Raw genomic sequence first — 21154 nt, 5'->3', positions numbered from 1 at the left:
GAACTGGTATTTACCAAGGAAAAACTTGAGGTGAGCAGGTTTGGTGGAAGGAAGGGGACCTACAAGTCTTTAGATCATCGTCTCTAATTATCACTTTTTGGATAGACTTCTGACGAGAAATGAATAGCAGACAACTCTACTCTTTTTTCAAAGGCCTAGAATTGCTAAGAGTACAGCCATGTGCTTTGAAAACCAGATAAGCAAGTTCTATTAAAAATTTGAGAAGCCCAATCCTCAAGGCCACCCAACCTCTTTTGTGCACACAACTGACAGACGTGCCTACAAATGTACATAATACATCTGTTAGCACTTCCTGCAGGTATGATACTTATCAAGGTGTTAAGAAATAAGAAGAACTACAGATGTCAGGCAGAATAAAAATATAATCAAGGATTGTCTTCATCTCTGGTCTTTTCTGCTTCCTGCATCTATAGCCTACCAAGTTTAAAAACTGAAAAGTCAATTTAACGTCTTGGTTAAATGAGAAGCTTTAAGAAGCTAAGAAGTTGTCCCATAAGAACAGTATGATCTTCTGAAAATTTACTGAGAAGTTACACATGAAGGAACCACTGCTCGCTTGAATCGTTTAAAATCTCAGTAACTATGGCCCAATCTTCGGGATGTCAAAAGTAAGCATGCAGGTCTTATGATAAAGAAAATCAGGTAAACAGAATAACATTAATGTGCAAATCAACAAAACATCTTAAATATTACACATATCTAATTTCAAGTCTTCAATCCCAAATATACTAATAATATCCCAGAAAGAAATGTTGCAGGAAATCAGTGAAACTAAATGTAAAGCCAAAAAGTAACCCAATTCATTTACAGAAAAAAGTAAATATATTGGTTTTGGTTTTTTGTTGTTCTTTTTTTTCTGAGACAGAGTCTCGCTCTGTCACCCAGGCTGGAGTGCAGCAGTGCAATCTCGGCTCACCATAACCTCTGCCTCCCAGGCTCAAGCAATTCTCATGCCTCAGCCTCCCAAGTAGGTAGGACTACAGGCATGTACCACTACACCCAGCTAATTTTTTGTATTTTTAGCAGAGACAGGGTTTTGCCATGTTGGCCAGGCTGGTGGTGAACTCTTGGCCTCAAGCAATCTGCCCGTCTTGGCATTCCAAAGGGCTGGGATTAGAGGCGTGAGCCACCACATCCAGCCCTAAATACGATGGTTTCTGACAGGAGTAAGGGAACAGACTCTACAACACTTTTTAAAATATCAAATATCCTTTATTTTAACTGCATTAAAATAAAAATTAAAAAAGGCAATACATAGTTCAGAAAATGGTAAAAAGGGTTCAACGTGGTTGAATGGAAACAGTCAGCCTTGGTGGCTATTGTGCACAGAAATGATGCTGCCTCACTGAGATTGCTGTCCTTACCATCCTTTATTCTTACTTTCTGTTGCTGAGTCATAAACCCTACCACTCATGACTGGGCAACTACCAACACATTTTACTGATTAAGTACCCTAGCAGAACCTAATGGATCGTAACAGAGTACAGATTTTAAAAGCAAGTTACCTAAGTGAAAAAAAGACTAGAGTGAACATACATTTAAAAGAAGGAAATCCTCTGCATCAGTCTTAATAATCAGTATAGAACAGTAAGGCCAGGCACAGTGGCTCACGCCTATAATCCCAGCACCTTGGGAGGTCAAGGCGGGTGGATTATTTGAAGTCGGGAGTTCAAGATCAGCTGGCCAAAATGGTGAAACCCCATCTCTATTAAAAATACAAAAATTAGTTGGGTGGTGGTGGTGCACACCTGTAATCTCAGCTACTTGGGAGGCTGAGGTGAGAGAATCACTTGAGCCTGGGAGATGGAGGTTGCAGTGAGCCAAGACTGCACCACTGCACTCCAGTCTGGGTAACAGAGTGAGACCCTATCTCCTTTAAAAAAAAAAAAAAAAAGAATCAGTCTAGAACAATAAGAAGTTAATGAGCAGAATATCAGAGAGAGCTCTCTGGGTAGAATCCTGGGAAATGTTAGCTTGAGAAAGTACCTTTACCTCAGAAGTTTTCTCATTTCTAAATTAGACAATCAGGCAGATTAACTGAAGTTCTATATGTAAAACACTTTATACACTATCTGACACAGAGTAATTCAAAAAATATAAGGTACTATTATTAATAGTAGTAACAGCATTCATAATAATAAATATTCATTTGTTCATCTGCAAAGGAAGGAAGACCACTTAACCTCGGTGACTTCAAAAGAAAGCTGGCTTCATTTATTTTATTACCTTTTCCTATGTCTCCTTATGAGAAAAATTAAAATAATTATTACATACTATAATTTAATTGCATTTACTTCTATAAAATCAAAATACCAAGAGTGTGTACTGAGATAAAAATTTCTAGAAAGATGTTAAAAGAATAAAGAAAAATAACCAAAAGTACTTTTCTTTTTTTTTTTTTTTTGAGATGGCGTTTCACTACTGTCGCCCGGGCTGGAGTGCAATGGTGCGATCTCAGCTCACTGAAACCTCCGCCTCACAGATTCAAGCGATTCTCTCACCTCAGCCTCACAAGCAGTTGGGATTACGGGCATGCACCACCACCCCCGGCTAATTTTCTGTATTTAGTAGAGTTGGGGTTTCACCAGGTTGGACATGCTGGTCTCAAACTCCTGACCTTAGGTGATCCACCCGCCTCAGCCTCCCAAAGTGCTGGGATTACAGGCGTGAGTCACCACGCCTGGCCCAATAGAACTTTTCAAAAGAATAATGAATATATGCTTTATGTTTTCAATATATATAATTATATAATATAATCTTTTCTAACAAAGCAAAAATGAGATATCTTAATATTGATATAAATGTTTATGAATAATTTTTAGAGTCATACACACTGATAAAACTGATAAATGAACTGACAGAAGGACTCCATCCCCCAAGTATATATGGTTCATTAATATACATAGACAATGTCTATCTTGTTTACTACTTTAGTCCTCGGCATACAATAAAGTCTCAATAAACATCTGCTTAATGAACAAGCCATAGATATTCCTAAAAATAAATGCAAACATACCTAAGTTCATAGAAAGCTAGTAAACTATAGCAAAAATTAGCATTTTGTAATTTTATGGGTTCAGAATTCACTGTTTTAAAAAGTTAGATGTAACTCGTTAAGTTCAGAGATATTTTAAAAAATCAATAGTTACAAATATCAGTAAGTTGATATTGCTTTAGAAAACAGTAACAGGAATTCAACTTAAAAACAATAATGATCTGGCCCACAGCCACAAAACGGCCAAACAGGAACAGCTCCAGTCTGCAGCTCCCAGCATGATCAACGCAGAAGACGGCTGATTTCTCCATTTCCAACTGAGGTACCTGGTTCATCTCATTGGGACTGGTTGGACAATGGGCGCAGCTCATGGAGGGCAAGCAGAAGCAGGGCGGGGTGTCACCTCACCCAGGAAGCGCAAGGGGTCGGGGAATTTCCCCTTCCTAGCCAAGGGAAGTCGTGACAGACTACCTGGAAAAACAGGACACTCCTGCCCAAATACTGTGCTCTTCCCAAGGTCTTAGCAACTAGCGGACAAGGTGATTCTCTCCCAGGCCTGGCTCGGTGGCTCCCACACCCACAGAACGTTGCTCACTGCTAGTGCAGCAGTCTGAGATCGATCTGTGTTAGACAGCCCCCTGGCTAGGGGAGGGTCGTCCGCCATTGCTGAGGCTTGAGTAGGTAAACAAAGCCATCTGGAAGCTCGAACTTGCCAGAGCCCACCACAGCTCAAGGAGGCCTACTGCCTCTACGCTCCACCTCTGTGGGCAGGGCATAGCTGAACAAAAGGCAGCAGACAACTTCTGCAGACTTCAACATCCCTGTCTGACAGCTCTGAAGAGAGCAGTGCTTCTCCTAGCACAGTGTCTGAGCTCTGAAAACGGACAGACTGCCTCCTTAAGTGGGTCCCTGACCCCCGTGTAGCCTAACTCAGAGACACCTCCCTGTAGGGGCTGAAAGACACCTTATATACATGGATGCCCCTCTGGGATGAAGATTCCAGAGGAAAGATCAGGCAGTAATATTTGCCGTGCTGCAGCCTCCTCTGGTGATACCCAAGCAAACAGGGTCTGGAGTGGACCTCTAGCAAACTCCAACAGATCTGCAGCTGAGGTACCTGACTGTTAGAAGGAAAACTAACAAACAGAAAGGAATAGCATCAACATCAACGAAAAGGTTATCTATGCCAAAACCCCATCTATAGGTCACCAACATCAAAGACCAAAGGTAGATAAAACCACAAAGATGGTGAGAAATCAGACCAGAAAAGCTGAAAATTCTAAAAATCAGAGCACCTCTCCTCCTCCAAAGGATCACAGCTCCTCACCAGCAACGGAACAAAGCTGGATGGAGAATGACTTTCACGAGCTGACAGAAGTAGGCTTCAGAAGGTCAGTAATAACAAACTTCTCCAAGCTAAAAGAGGATGTTCAAACCCATCTCAAGGAAGCTAAAAACCTTGAAAAAAGGTTAGACGAATGGCTAACTAGAATAAACAGTGTAGAGAAGACCTTAAATGAACTGATGGAGCTGAAAACCATGGCATGAGAACTTCGTGACGCATGCACAAGCTTCAACAGCCGACTCGATCACGGAGAAGAAAGGGTATCAGTGATTGAAGATTAAATTAATGAAATAAAGCAAGAAGACAAGGTTAGAGAAAAAAGTGTAAAAAGAAATGACCAAAGCCTCCAAGAAATGTGGGTCTATATGAAAAAACCAAATCTATGTTTGACTGGTGTACCTGAAAGTGATGCGGAGAATGGAACCAAGCTGGAAAACACTCTTCAGGATATTACCCAGGAGAACTTCCCCAACCTAGCAAGGCAGGCCAACATTCAAATTCAGGAAATACAGAGAACGCCACAAAGATACTCCTCAAGAAGAGTAACTCCAAGACACATAATTGTCAGATTCGCCAAAGTTGAAATGAAGGAAAAAATGTTAAGAGAAGCCAGAGAGAAAGGTTGGGTTACCCACAAAGGGAAGCCCATCAGACTAACAGCAGATCTCTTGGCAGAAACTCTACAAGCCAGAAGACAGTGGGCACCAATATTCCACATTCTTAAAGAAAAGAATTTTCAACGCAGAATTTCATATCCAGCCAAACGAAGTTTCATAAATGAAGGAGAAATAAAATCCTTTACAGACAAGCAAAGGCTGAGAGATTTTGTCACCACCAGGCCTGTCCTACAAGAGCTCCTGAAGGAAGCACTAAACATGGAAAGGAACAACCGGTACCAGCCATTGCAAAAACATGCCGAAATGTAAAGACCATCGATGCTAGGAACAAACTGCATCAACTAACGAGCAAAATAACCAGCTAACATCATAATGACAGGATCAAGTTCACACATAACAATATTAACCTTAAATGTAAATGGGCTAAATGCTCCAATTAAAAGACAAAGACTGGCAAATTGGATGAAGAGTCAAGACCCATCCATCTGCTGTATTTAGGATACCCATCTCACGTGCAGAGACACACATAGGCTCAAAATAAAGGGATGGAGGAAGATCTACCAAGCAAATGGAAAACAAAAAAAGGCAGGGGTTGCAATCCTAGTCTTTGACAAAACAGACTTTACACCAACAGTTAAAAGAGACAAAGAAGGCCATCACATAATGGTAAAGGGATTAATTCAACAAGAAGAGCTAACTATGCTAAATATATATGCGCCCAATACAGAAGTACACAGATTCATAAAGCAAGTCTTCAGAGACCTACAAGGAAACTTAGACTCCCACACAATAATAATGGGAGACTTTAACACCCCACTGTCAATATCAGACAGATCAATGAGACAGAAGGTTAACAAGGATATCCAGGACCTAAACTCAGCTCTGCAACAAGCAGACCTAATAGACACCTACAGAACTCTCCACTCTAATTCAACAGAATATACATTCTTCTCAGCACCACATTGCACTTATTCTAAAATTGACCACATAATTGGAAGTAAAGCACTCCTCATCAAACGTAAAAGAACTGAAATCACAACAAACTGTCTCTCAGACCACAGTGCAATCAAATTAGAACTCAGGATTAAGAAACTCACTCAAAATCGCACAACTACATGGAAACAGAACAACTTGCTCCTGAATGACTACTGGGTAAATAAAAGAATGAAGGCAGAAATAAAGATGTTCTTTGAAACCAATAAGAACAAAGACACAATGTACTAGAATCTCTGGGACACATTTAGAGCAGTGTGTAAAGGGAAATTTACAGCACTAAATGCCCACAAGAGAAAGCAGGAAAGATCTAAAATTGACACCCTAACATCACAATTAAAAGAACTAGAGAAGCAAGAGCAAACAAATTCAAAAGCTAGTACAAGACAAGAAATAACTAAGATCAGAGCAGAACTGAAAGAGATAGAGACACAAAAAACCCTTCAAAACATCAATGAATCTAGGAACTGGTTTTGGGCAAAACTAATAAAGAAGAAAAGAGAGTAGAATCAAATAGACGCAATAAAGAAATGATAAAGGGGATATCACCAACGATCTCAAAGAAATACAAACTATCATCAGAGAATACTATAAACACCTCTACGCAAATAAACTAGAAAATCTAGAAGAAACGGATAAATTGCTGGACACATACACCCTTCCAACACTAAACCAGGAAGAAGTTGAATCTCCGAATAGAGTGATAACAGGCTCTGAAATTGAGGCAATAATAAATAGTCTATCAACCAAAAAAAGTCCAGGACCAGACAGATTCACAGCCGAATTCTACCAGAGCTATGAAGAGGAGCTGGTACCATTGCTTCTGAAACTATTCCAAACAGGGAATCCTCCCTAACTGATTTTATGAGGCCAACATCATCCTGATACCAAAGCCTGGCAGAGACACTACAAAAACAGAGAATTTTAGACCAATATTCCTGATGAACATCAATGCGAAAAATCCTCAATAAAATACTGGCAAACCGAATCCAGCAGCAGCACATCAAAAACCTTATCCACCATAATCAAGTCGGCTTCATCCCTGGGATGCAAGGCTGGTTCAATATACGCAAATCAATAAATGTAATCCATCACATAAACAGAACCAACAACAAAAACCACGATTATCTCAATAGATGCAGAAAAGGCTTTTGACAAAATTCAATAGCCCTTCACAATAAAAAGTCTCAACAAACTAGGTATTGATGGAACATATCTCAAAATAATAAGAGTTATTTATGACAAACCCACAGCCAATACCATACCAAATGGGCAAAAACTGAAAGCATTCCCTTTGAAAATTGGCACAAGACAAGGATGCCCTCTCTCACCACTTCTATTCAACATAGTGTTGGAAATTCTAGCCAGGGCAATCAGACAAGAGAAAGAAATTAAGGGTATTCAATTAGAAAATGAGGAAGTCAAATTGTCCCTGTTTGCAGATTACATGATTGTATATTTAGAAAACCCTATTGTCTCAGCCCAAAATCTCAAGCTGATAAGCAACTTCTGCAAAGTCTCAGGATACAAAATCAATGTGCAAAAATCACAAGCATTCCCAAACACCATTAATAGACAAACAGAGAGCCAAATCATGAGTGAACTCCCATTCCCAATTGCTACAAAGAGAATAAAATACCTAGGAATCCAACTTACAAGGGATGTGAAGGACCTCTTCAAGGAGAACTACAAACCACGGCTCAATGAAATAAAAGAGGACACAAACAAATGGAAGAATATTCCATGTTCATGGATAGGAAAAATCATTATCATGAAAATGGCAATACTGCCTAAAGTAATTTATAGATTCAATGCCATCCCCATCAAGCTACCAATGACTTTCTTCACAGAATTGGAAAAAACTAAAGTTCATATGGAACCAAAAGAGCCCACATTGCCAAGACAATCCTAAGCAAAAAGAACAAAGCTGGAGGCATCACGCTACCTGACTTCAAACCATACTACAAGACTACAGTAACCAAAACAGTATGGTACTGGTACCAAAACAGAGATATAGACCAATGGAACAGAACAGAGGCCTCAGAAAAAACACCACACATCTACAACCATTTGATCTTTGACAAATCTGACAAAAACAAGAAATGGGGAAAGGACTCCCTATTTAATAAATGGTGCTGGGAAAACTGGCTAGCCATATGTAGAAAGCTGCAGATGGATCCCTACCTTACACCTTATACAAAACTTAATTCAAGATGGATTAAAGACCTAAATGTTAGACCTAAAATCATAAAAAACCTGGAAGAAAACCTAGGCAATACCATTCAGGACATAGGCATGGGCAAGGACTTCATGACTAAAACACCAAAAGCAATGGCAACAAAACCCCAAATAGACAAATGGGATCTAATTAAACTAAAGAGCTTCTGCACAGCAAAAGAAACTGCCATCAGAGTGAACAGGCAACCTACAGAATGGGAGAAGATTTTTGCAATCTACCCATCTGACAAAGGGCTAATATCAGAAGCTACAAAGAACTCAAACAAATTTACAAAAAAAAAAAAAAAACCATCAAAAACTGGGCAAAGGATATGAACAGACACTTCTCAAAAGAAGACATCTATGAAGCCAACAGACACATGAAAAAATGCTCATCATCACTGGTCATCAAAGAAATGCAAATCAAAACCAAAATGAGGTATCATCTCACGCCAGTTAGAATGGCAATCATTAAAAAGTCAGGAAACGACAGATGCTGGAGAGGATGTGGAGAAATAGGAATGCTTTTACACTGTTCGTGGGAGTGAAAATTAGTTCAACCATTGTGAAAGACAGTGTGGCGATTCCTCAAGGATCTAGAACTAGAATTACCATTTGACCCAGCAACCCGATTACTGGGTATATACCCAAAGGATTACGAATCATGCTACTATAAAGACACATGCACACATATGTTTACTGCAGCACTGTTCACATAGCAAAGACCTGGAACCAACCCAAATGTCCATCAATGATAGACTGGATTAAGAAAATGTGGCACATATACACCATGGAATACTATGCAGCCATAAAAAAGGATGAGTTCATGTCCTTTGCAGGGACATGGATGCAGCTGGAAACCATCATTCTCAGCAAACTATCACAAGGACAGAAAACCAAACACCACATGTTCTCACTCTTAGGTGGGAACTGAACAATGAGATCACTTGGACACAGGGCAGAACATCACATACCGGGGCCTGTCAGGGGGTGGGGGCCTGGGGGAGGGATAGCATTAGGAGAAATACCTAATGTAAATGATGAGTTGATGGGTGCAGCAAACCAACATGGCACATGTATACCTATATATCAAATCTGCACCTTGTGCACATGTACTCTAGAACTTAAAAGTACAAATAATAATAATAATTATTATCTATGTAGAAAACAGAAACCACAATTCAATAAGCATAAAAAGCTTTAAAGAGAGTGAATTTGTTACCAAAAAATATGAAATGTTATTTGAGAGCACATTTGAAGACATATCACTTCATAGACTGACCTTCCTTAATAAAACTCTCACCTAGAAACTACTCCTGGAATATCTAAGTCAATTTTAGATACATCAACATCTGACAGCTATAGAAAAAAATCAGGTTATTTCCGAAAGCAACAAAAAAGACAACTAGAATAGAGAAAGATACAAGCTTTCCCTGTGAGAATTACATATAAATAACACACTGATAAAACCGATAAATGAACGGATAAAAGCCCCTCCTCCCAAGAATATAAGCTTCATTAGTACATACAGACCATGTCTATCTTGTTTACTACTTTCATAAAGTTGTAGGGTCAAAATTAAGCAAGAGTTATAAAATAGTCAAAGGTACAGAAAGAACAATTCTTGTAACCCAGGAACCTAACACCATAGCAGTTACATAGTTGCCACTGAATGAACAGTTGGGGAGAAAAGGAAAAAATATATATATTCTTTTTCTGAGTTCCTATAATGAATGCTTTAAAATTTTGTTACTTAGAAAAAAATTCCCAACTGAGAAAAATAATAACAAAAAAAATTAAAGTTCTTAGGATGAACTAGCAGATGGCAGGAACATAAAATACACTCATTTCTCTTTAATTAACTAATAGTAACTCAGTATTGAAACACTTGCCAATGACCAGCACCAATGTCTTCTTTCCTCTTCTCTATTCCAAAGACAAAATGAACATTTGTCTTTCAAGTTAGATACACAGCACACTCTCTTTAGTTGCACCTAAGCAATAAAATCAGGATTGCTTGCCAATAAAAATATAAAAGTAAAACAAAATTTTAAAGAATTGCCTTTAATAACCTTTTAAAGATTAGATACTTTACACTGATTAATACCACGGGATTCGAGGGGTTATAAACACAGCTTCTAAATTTATGTAAGTCACATGAACAAAGTTATTCAAATTCTAGACAGGTAGCAATCCATTTTCAGTCCAACCAGGTAAAGCTATCCTTAGACAGCAGACATCAAGTTTTTCTTCTTTAAGACAAAGCTTCTATTCACTTCCTAATTAAATTTGAAATATTTTATGTAAGAATTCACTAAGGACTATTCTCAAGCATGCAACGCCATTTTCAGGACACAAAATAAAAATGGTTGTGAATTTTAATTCATATCCTTTTTCAACCAGACACAAAGGAAAATTTGTGACAACTGAAGAATTATTTTCTACCTTACTGAAGAGGCATGATTTAAAATTAAAAACCATGAACAAATCTATCTATAAAATAATTCATTTTTATATCAAACAGCTGCAGACCCTGTAATTGAAATAAAGTATCTAAGGTTATAAATGAAAAGTGTTAGGTATCATTCTTGAAGTGACAGATTAAGTTCCTAATCCAGTTACCATAATAGCCATATTTGTAGTTTAACATAAATTAAGACCTTAATTATATTTATGACTATTTTAAACAAAATAACAAATTCCTTTGTACCTGTGAATGTAATTTATAGCAAAGCCAGGTTCATTTTCCAAACCAATCTATTTCACACTGCAGAAGTACTCTGGTATAATGGTATAATGTAATTCTTGTTGTAGAATGTTGAAAGAATAGATTCACTAAAAGCACAGAAGGGGTTTGAAGATAAATGAAGATGCTATTCATTCAAGGGTAATTTCATCTTAGAACTATATGAAAGATGTTTCACTCACACAGGGTAGTGTATGGCTTCAAATTTAAGTATATTTTCAGCTCAAATATAATGTTGCTAGATTGAATATGTTGATATTGTATATCTAATAATGAAGAATTCTAGCCTTTTTCTGTTTTAAAAAAAAGGCTGTTGTTTTTCCATCTTACTACTGTATCTTTATTGTTCTGTTTAATAGCAACAAATTATAAAGTCCTGCTTGCTATTTACTTTTTAAACAAAAAAGTATACAGTTGTTATTCTAAGTTGCAATCTCTCAGAACTGCAGGAGTGTGAATTTTGTTAAGTTAAATATATATTTATATTAGCAAACCATTACCCTTTATAACCATTTCACATTATTTCACGAATTACTAAAAACAACAACTCCTATTTCTATTTGGAATATACTTCATTTCCACAAATTCTACACTGACCAATTTTAATGTTTTATATACGCCATGCCATTTAAGTGTTGAGAAACTAATATTGAGATTTGTTTTTTAAACTGCTAAATTCTATTTGCAATTTCAGTTCACAATTATCTTGATAAAGATCACATTTTATATACTGAAATAATCCAAGGTCTTATAAGCATAAATCACCAAAATGCTTTAACATTTCTGGCACACAAACTATAATAATGTAATGTAAGACAATCAGTCTGAAGAATTTAAACTCACTGATATCAAACAAACATCTGCAGACTCCATTTTGCTTGTTTGGAATACTGAAAAGGATTTTACAAGTCTCTGTATCTCATAAATGTACACTAAGTTATATTTATCCCTTAGCTTTCCTTTCCTTCACCTAACCCTGAAAGTGAATTCAGAAGCCTCATCTGACAGAGGACAATCAAATTAAGAGGAATGTACAAATTTTAAAAACCTAAAATTTTATACTTTGAGGCTTTAATAAAGTTTTGTCAATTTGTTAAAGGTTTTTCATAGAATATTATATTATTTATTAAAATACATATACTAATGTCCATCCTAGTTCTATTTACATCAGGTTTAAACTGACCCTTTAAAATGGCATAAAACCCTGAACAACTCGTTTAAAACAAAATGTATCCAACCAAACTGAAAATTCAAAATCATTTCCTCTAAAATTCTGCAGGTAGCTATCTACTATGGCCATTTAAATGACACGACAAATTTACAGCAGCTGTATTTTCACACTCAAAGTTTTGTCTCTAAGGCAGTAATCAACCTGCAGCCTCAAAAGACAGACAGATATTCCTCTCTCCTGCTCTTTCTCAAACACTACATTTGGATATTATCATTTAACCAATAATTAATCCATCCTTCTAGAAAGCTTCATTTGCTAAAAGAAGGAAAATGCAAGGGTCAGCTAAGCATTTATCATCAAATCTGAAATGTGAGTATTTATGTCCCAGCATTAATGGGGCCTATAAAAATGCTGACTTTTGATCAGGTGTGGTGGCTCACACCTGTAATCCCAGCACTTTGGGAGGCTGAGGCAGGTGGATCATTTGAGGTCAGGAGTTCAAGACCAGCCTGACCAACAAGGTGAAACCCCATCTCTACTAAAAATACAAAAAAATCAGCTGGGCTTGGTGGTGCATCCCTGCAATCCCAGCTACTCAGAAGGCTGAGGTGGGAGAATCACTTGAACCTGGGAAATGGAGGTTGCAGTGAGTGGAGATCATGCCAGCAGTGAGCTGAGATCACACCACTGCACTCCAGCCTGAGCGACAGAGCTAGACTCCTTCTCAAAAAAGCAAAACAAAACAAAATGCTGACTTTCAAATTATATACTATATTCAACAGAAAGAAAATAGTTTTTTTCTGTTGTCTTCCCTTTCACTTTTAGAGAAAAGCATTTATTAACAAACAATAAGAAAAAGTAAAAATATTAAATGGAACAAGGACACCTGAGCTTAAATGCTATTCTTAACTTGAAGTAAAAAGTAAGGAAAAAGATTACTTGTTCATGCAATATTCTAATAATGATCATCAGTTTGAGACACTCCAAAAACAACTTCAAATTTTTATAATACGTAGATTAAGCCATACAAAAAAAACCCCCAGATTTTTAAAACTGGCTTCACATACATAAAGCAAAATTCTTTCTAAAACTTACTAGAAAATCTCTGTTGCACAATGGATAGCACATTAGACTTCTAAAACTTATTGGAAAGTAACATTTTATTATATAAAGACACTCACAAAATAAGTACATAAATCTTTACAGTCAAAATAGGCACTAATTCTGTATTCAACATCTTACATTCCTATTCCTTTCACTTTTTTCAAAAGAATTTCCCATTTATTACCTACCTTGAGCTTCATAATATTATAGAGGTAAGATTATCTTTATCCCATTCCAAAGATACAAAAGCTAAGACATTTTCTTTTACTCCTTAATGTAAACGATTAATCATAAGACATAATTTACTAAGAAATGTCAGAAATAATTTGTGATTAAATGATCACTTATTGTTAGGTAAAACTTCAAGATCTGTATCACTGGACTAGACCAATATGCAGCCAAGTATTATGAGTGTGGACTGTCGATCCAGACTTCCTAGGTCTGCATTCCAGCTCTGCCAAGCACTATTTATCTAACTTTGAGCTCACTGTTTAACCTCTCTGCCTTACTTTCCTAATCTGTAGGAAAATAGGAATAATAATAGTACCTACCTCATAGGGTAGCTGTGTGAAAGAATTATTTATGATACCTACCCTATACAGCACTTACCTCATACAGTTGTTATAAGGATTAAATGGGTTAGTATGAATTAAGAGCTCAGCACAGTGACAAGCACAGGTGGCACTCAGCCAATGTTGTTGTTGTTTTCTGTTTATCTCCACAATTTGTGGGTTCTATGAATGTGGGCGAAGCATCTTTGAGCTTCAGTTTCCACATCTTTAAAATGAGGATAATAATACTACTCTGCACTAGGGTCATGGGAAGGACTGAACGCAATGCTGCACATAAAAGCTTTTAATAGAGTGTCTTATGCAATAAAAGTATTCAATAAATAGTTTTAAAACATATTATTCAGTATTAATAAAATTGTTTGCATTAAAGCATTCAATATTAATTTTTAGATAATGATTACAAAAATTAATGTTCACACAAACACAAGCATGTCCAAACAAGATTCTTCTTACACATAACATTTATTTTCAATTACTCTAGTGTTTTCAGGTACTATCAAGCCTGCAAGCTTCCATTCCTCTTACTGACACTGAATATGTGTATTTCTTTCAAAGTATTAGGAGAGAAAAACGTAACAACCAGCATTCATTGCATATTTACAATATGCCAGGTACTTTTCTAAGTGATTTACATATGTTAACATATTCAATTCTCATATTCAATGTTAACATATTCAATCCTATCCTACCCAACAGGATAGCTTCTATTATATCTCTATTTTATATTTGAGCAAACTTGAAACAAAGAGCTCTATTTAGGGTTTGCTGTTTTTGAAACAGATACCAATTGGAATCTTCTATAAAAGACAGCATATACTCAGTCAATAGACACAAACTTCTTAAACAAAACAATTTTTGCCAAAACCTTGGAGAGTATATTATGTCTTGCTCATATTGTATTCTATTATTAATAACAGTGTCTAACACAAAAGCCACTAGCTACACGAGACTACTGGGCATTTGAAATCTGGCTAGCACAAATTGAGAAGTACCGTAAGTGTAAAACACACTTCAGATTTTGAACTTAATATAAAAAATATCCCATTAATAAATTATGTATTGGTTACATATTAAAATAATATTTGGATATACTGGGTAAAATAATGCATATTATTAAAATACATTCTGCCTATTTCTTTTTACTTTTTTAAAATGAGGCTTCTAGAAAATTTCAAATCACAAATGTGACCAATGCTATGTATTTATTAGATGGCTGGTTTGGACTTGGGGGTAAGAGAGAATAGTAACAGAGAATTATTATCAAAGTTATTGTTTCTAATCAGTATAAGCTTAAGTCCTTCAAAGCACAAGTACAGAATGGAAGATCTCTCTCTGTCTCTCTAGCGTGTGCATGTGTGTATAATACTGCATATATACACATTTGGCTCAAGGGACCAGAGAAACATGCTATGCTAATACTTCACTATACTCAACATACAAGAGTGAAGGATAGAAAATCTAAGGGGAAATACCTACAGGAAAAAAACATTTATTTTTAAACTGAAATCATAAAAGTTCCTAGAGTCCAAAAAGACCTAACCACTTAGTTTCAGGGGCATAACAAACACCAAGTGTATATGTTAAGTAAAATTTAAATTTCCTAATGGCCTAACTGGCAGACTATTAAAATACCTGATGTTTGATATCTGGTATCTTCTAGAAAATAATCCAGTTTGTGGATACCTGTCACATTGTTTTGATCAATTTTATACATCAAATGTAGGCCTTTAACTGATTCTTCTAAACGAATGCTGGCCCACTATATAGAAGAAAATTACTCCATAAAGTTTACATCAGATATCTGGAAAAGTCACATTTATAGTCATGGCTACTATCAGCTGTCAAGCCAAAGAATATTGAAGAAAACCAAGAAATTTTAATATATGCTGCTTAATTTATCATCGAAGTGACATATGTAGGATAAAAACATTGAAATGGTTAAGGAAAATTCTACATTGTAAAAGGTCCTTTTTTCTGGTTTTATTTTTAATTGCAACTATGATTTGAGAAACCATAAGAAAGCAAATTAATAGAAATCATAAAAATAGAATTAACAAATAAAATACACACTAAGATTTATTTTCTCCTCCCTTCTCTGGATTATTTAAAACGTTAATTTTTTTAAATGGTAATATAATGGTATTTTGGTTTGTACTGAAAACTGGCTAACTCATCTATTCCAGGGTTTGTCAACCTTGACAAATCTATTTACATTTGGGGCTGCATAATTCTTTGTTGTGCAGGGACTACTCTGTACATTTTAGGATTTTTAGCAGCACCTCTGGCATCTAACCAATAGATGAGAATAGCACTCTACCCTTCAACAGTTTTGACAAGCAAAAACACTTAAATATTGTCAAATGTCACAGGATGGCAGTAGGGGGAGTACTAAAGAGCTGCCCAGTTGAAAAACACTGTATATTCCTACCCAAAATACCTTTCTATTTGATGAAAATTATTTCAGCACTTCCTAAACTACTATTACGTAGTTTCAGGGGCTCTTCCTAGGGGATCCAGATAGCTTCAGCAGGAAACTCAGTAAACCTACTGAAACCACATGCAGAATAGCCTGGGTATATTTTCTGGAAAAATGTTCTACAGCTTTTGTCAGATCCTGAAAGGGTTATCCCCAAAATAGCAATTTTAAAAGGGTTAAGAATCAGTGCTTCAACTAAAATATTCACAGTGCCTTGAAACTATCTTTCCAAAGATATAAAGATTTAAAATATTATTTTATACACAGCAAATCATTTACTTTTACATTTGTTATCAAGGCATGACTACTTTCACCACACTTATAAACTATTCATACAACAGACATTTAGTGGATACAGTCTACATGCTCAGTCCTATGTTAAACTACACAAGCTAAGCAAATAGCAGCTAAATATGCAAAATGATTGGATAACTATAATTCCATAACCTACATCATAAACATTGTTTTTTAAGCAAAACATCTGCAAGTATCCTATTTTTCCTATAATGCAGCTTAAAGTTTACAGGGGCACTAATTTTTTTTGGATTATACAAATGGTATATACAACTTGAAGAACTATTACATTTCATAAATGGTTTTGGGAATAATAAACACCCATGTAATCAATAAATATATCAGGAGTGGCTAGAGAACCAGAACACTGCTACAAGATTACCAAACAGATTAAAGTTAGAGGCCAATGAGTGCAATGAGCAAAACAATGCTTAAAAATATGTGATAAATAAATCTTAAAAAATTAATTAGGAAATAATTGTGAGTCCACAAATGAACATATTACCCCAAATAATCAACACCATCATATCCAGCCAAAAGCAAACCAACTGCTGAGACACAGAATGTGCCTACCACATCAAAGTGATTTCTAAAAAAAAAAAAATTTGTTTATTTTATATACTGACAATTAACTGAATATTACATAATAAAATTATTCTTCACAAACAAGCAATGTTATATAGATAATGGTAAATCACACAGGAAAAAATCTAAACATATAGTATCAGACTTTTTGGAAGGGGAAAAATATAATTGTAATGAAAAATGATGCAAATCACGTAGGGGGTAAAAAACATATTATATTATTTACATATTTACCTGCACTGCAAGAGAAGCTGCATTGTCAGAAAGTAAAATTTGCTCCCCTGTGGAAATACAATGAAGCATAACTTAACCAAATAGAATATAATATTTTTATTTTTAAAAAGTATTTATATTTTTTCAAAGGTATTGCCTACCACTAAATTCAAAAGTTTTATATCAATGTTATTATATAATTATAATTTTGATTAAATTATCACAAATAATGATAAACTAGGACAGTTCCCTCTAAAATTATTTGATCACTTATCTCATTTTATCAGCAATGTAATTAAAATTGTTCACTTAAAATCAAACTCATTTTTCGTTTTCAAGAAATGTTTCATTAAAATTAAGTAAAATCTGCTGAAACCTTTCTAGTTAAAAGTAAAAGCACTCACAATAATATAAAACCAGCTTGCAGTTAATATTGCACAGTGTATCTAGGTCTGTCACACAAAAGAAAGATGACAAGTTTGCTGCAATAAAAATTCCATGCTTAGAAGACTAGGGCTGCTGCCTATTAGTCTTCATTACTTTGCAGTCTTCTGACAACTGTAGCAGGCTGCTAAGCCCCAAATGGGGTCCATAATGTGATCTGATGATATATGAAGAGCTGCTAAAGGGAGCCTGAACCATCCTAGCCTATACATTTTAACAGTTCCTTTTTACTGAGAGCCCACTTTACCACAGGACTTCAAAAATCTGCTGTCTCAGCTATTGGTGCAGTAAATCTGCCAACTTCTCCTGCAACCACATCATTTTACACCGCCTACAGCAGCCAATATAACAAGTCAATAATAAACTAAGGACCTTATAGGCCATGAATAGTTGGTTTACACTGGCAGATACAAGTTTAGGTAAAACCTCCTAGACGAATTATACAAGGGAATCCCTTCTTTTACATGTTATATTCTCTTTGCAGTAAATTGTATTACTGAGGATTTTTTTGTAATACATACAGCTTGATACAAAGCCATTTTTAATTGTGAACAAGAATTTACCTTTCAATTGCTGATATAACGTAGCATTTTCAGGCCAAGGTTCTGCAGCTATGGAAACAAGGCAGTGATAATTAGGCACATAGAGCAAAAACGTATCAATAACAAACCAAATTAATAATCATGTACATTTGCCTAGAGCATTTAAAGTCAATTGCTAAGGTTGACGTATACACGGCAACTAATCACACTATCTTAGATTCTATGGTAACCAGTATAAGTAGGTCAGAAAACTTGTTTTAAAAGCATGTTTGGTTTATCGTTTCCTGATTTTTTTTTTAGTGGGGAGGAGGGGAAGATACCTTGCCCAATCCAAAATGAAAATTAAAAAAACAAAATAGCCCATATGCTACAATTCCGTTAGCTTCTTTCAAACACAGACATATTCTAAATATTACTCATATGTATAAAAAGATACTGATGTCTAATTTACTACAAAAAAATGTAGTGAAATAATATTTTTAATATTTTACAGTAAACTTTTAACAAAGTAAACTTTCAAGCGGACATTATATGAAAGAATCAAATATATCTGTATCAAACTGTCCATCTTTCCCCACAATCTGGCAGTATTTAAAAATACAGAGGAATCCTGTTGTATTCCAGAAGATTTCATTGCCTTGACCCTACCAACACCACCCCACAAACACAATTAGAGCAAAGTTGCGTGATGAAGCATTACGTAACTACAATGTGAAATAATGCCAGTAAAGATAATTTTAGGCCTGAAATGAAACTTGACTTGACCCTTAATCTCTCATCTAGAGAAGACTGCAGCTACAAAGAGAATATTACCAATCTCCCAGTGTTTGGGAAAAGCACTAGATTTGAACTTTGTCTAATCAACTGCACTTAAGAAGCAATGGCTCCACTGACAGAATACATAGGATATCAGGATATCACTTGTTGGATTCTTCTTTGTAAAAGTCACAAAACATCAGAATCACCCATTTTAATAACGTAACTACATTTGCTCTCAGCAACTAAATATATGAGATTTGATAATAATTGTTATATTTCTAATTGTGTTTATACTAATTTAGTCTCTGTGACATAGCAACAAATAACTTTAATAATAATTCTGGCTGATTTTTAAAAATAAATTTATACATGTGAAGCATTTTTTTTTTAAAGACTGATCATTTAAAATGTTCTAAAGCAATCCCTGGAATGGGAAAAAGGAACTCCTTAATTTGCTTTTACTTATACTTTAGAATAAAAAGAAAAACACAGTATTATTACAATAAATAACAAATGTGACTTTTAGGTTTAGTTTGGTTTGGGCTACACAAAATTAAACTCATATTTAGAGATAATGCCATGAAAACATCAAGTAAATAATGAACTACACATAATTTTGTATGCTGTTCCCCACAATATTACACATATATATAAGGACTACTGAATTTCAACGCATATACCAACACAGCAATGAAACAAAATACTTTGCTGTCACAACTTTAACAAAGTAAAATTTCATTAAGAACCAATTAACTTGTATAACAGTTTTTAAAATAAAAGGAAACAAAAACAAGCTGACATCAGCAAATTACTCAAAAAAATAACCTTTTCGGATAAATTGTATAGTCAGCACACCTATATTGCTTACATCTATACTAAAAACAATACAATGAGATTCGTTTGTTATAAAATTCTAAATCATCAAAGATTCAATCATATGCATTATATTAATCTTACTAGCAATAAAGCATAGGAATAAAATTCACAACATTTCGAAGAGTAAATATTGAAATCAAGTTCCTTGGAGACACAGATGTGTCATATGCATCTGTGAACCATACACTGTACTATGCTTTGCATACAGTTGATGTTAATTGTCTGTAAAAAGAAAGAAGATATCTGATTAAACCTACCATTTAATTCCCTAAACATGCTGGCTAATTAAAGTTTTACTCAACTTAATATTACCATCTATGTTAAGGTAACAGGACATTCTAATTTAAAATTGTGGTAATTTTAACTCTTGGTTAGCTATTTTGTGCACATACTAGGCATGCATTACAAATTTTTAAAACAATGAAGTATTAGGTTGCTGCAAAAGTAATGCAGTTTTTGCCCAAAAACTGTATTAAACCTGTATTACTGTGTTAAAATTGGTGATTCTGATATTTTATGGCTTTTACAAAGAAGGATCCAACAAATGATATGCTAAAAACTGCAATTATTTTGGCACCAACCTTTACATACACTAGTATTAAACATATGCTGAATATAATCTAAGTATTCTCTGATAAATCAGAAGCTACTTCACTACTCTGTAACATAACAGAGTTCTTATATGAACAGCAATTTATGTGGTCAGTAATTTCAGTTAAAAGTCAACTCATCAGCCGGGTGTGGTGGCTCATGCCTGTAATCTCAACACTTTGGGAGGCCAAGGCGGGTGGATCACAAGCTTAGGAGTTCAAGACCAGCCTGGCCAAGATGGCCATCTCCACTAAAAATACAAAAATTAGCCAGGAGTGGTGGCTGGCGCCTGTAATCCCAGCTACTCAGGGGGCTGAGGAAGAGAACTGCCTGAACCCCAGAGGCAGAGGTTGCAGTGAGCCAAGATCGCACCACTGCACTCCAGCCTGGGCAACAGAGTGAGACTCTGTCTCAAAAAAAAAAAAAAAAAAAAAAAAAGTTAATTCATCATCACCCCCATGGATTCTCCAGATCTCATCCAAAAGACAAACATGAAAGTAACAGAAAGTTTGCAACATACTACTTCACTGCAAATAAGATCAAAGAAGCTGCCTACAAATACCAAAAGCTCTGTTATTAAGAATCTAAAGCTG

General features: G+C 35.4%; 1 protein-coding gene across 2 annotated transcripts in view; it reads right to left on the bottom strand.

Annotated features, from left to right (window-relative positions):
* The window catches only part of LOC105483182 (metaxin 2), a 73294-nt gene that overhangs the window by 27352 nt on the left and 24788 nt on the right, over positions 1 to 21154 (bottom strand). For both annotated transcript variants that reach the window (XM_011743876.2, XM_011743875.3), the window contains exons 2-3: positions 18357 to 18404; positions 17371 to 17417 (exon numbers count right to left, since the gene is read on the bottom strand). In XM_011743876.2, the coding sequence (XP_011742178.1) occupies positions 17371 to 17417; positions 18357 to 18404 (95 nt within the window). The remainder of the gene's footprint in view (positions 1 to 17370; positions 17418 to 18356; positions 18405 to 21154) is intronic.

Source organism: Macaca nemestrina, chromosome 11 (genome assembly GCF_043159975.1).
Source record: "Macaca nemestrina isolate mMacNem1 chromosome 11, mMacNem.hap1, whole genome shotgun sequence".
Taxonomy (NCBI): Eukaryota; Metazoa; Chordata; class Mammalia; order Primates; family Cercopithecidae; genus Macaca; species Macaca nemestrina.
The sequence above is the reverse complement of the archived record's forward strand: the minus strand, read 5'-3'. Positions and strand labels throughout refer to the sequence as shown.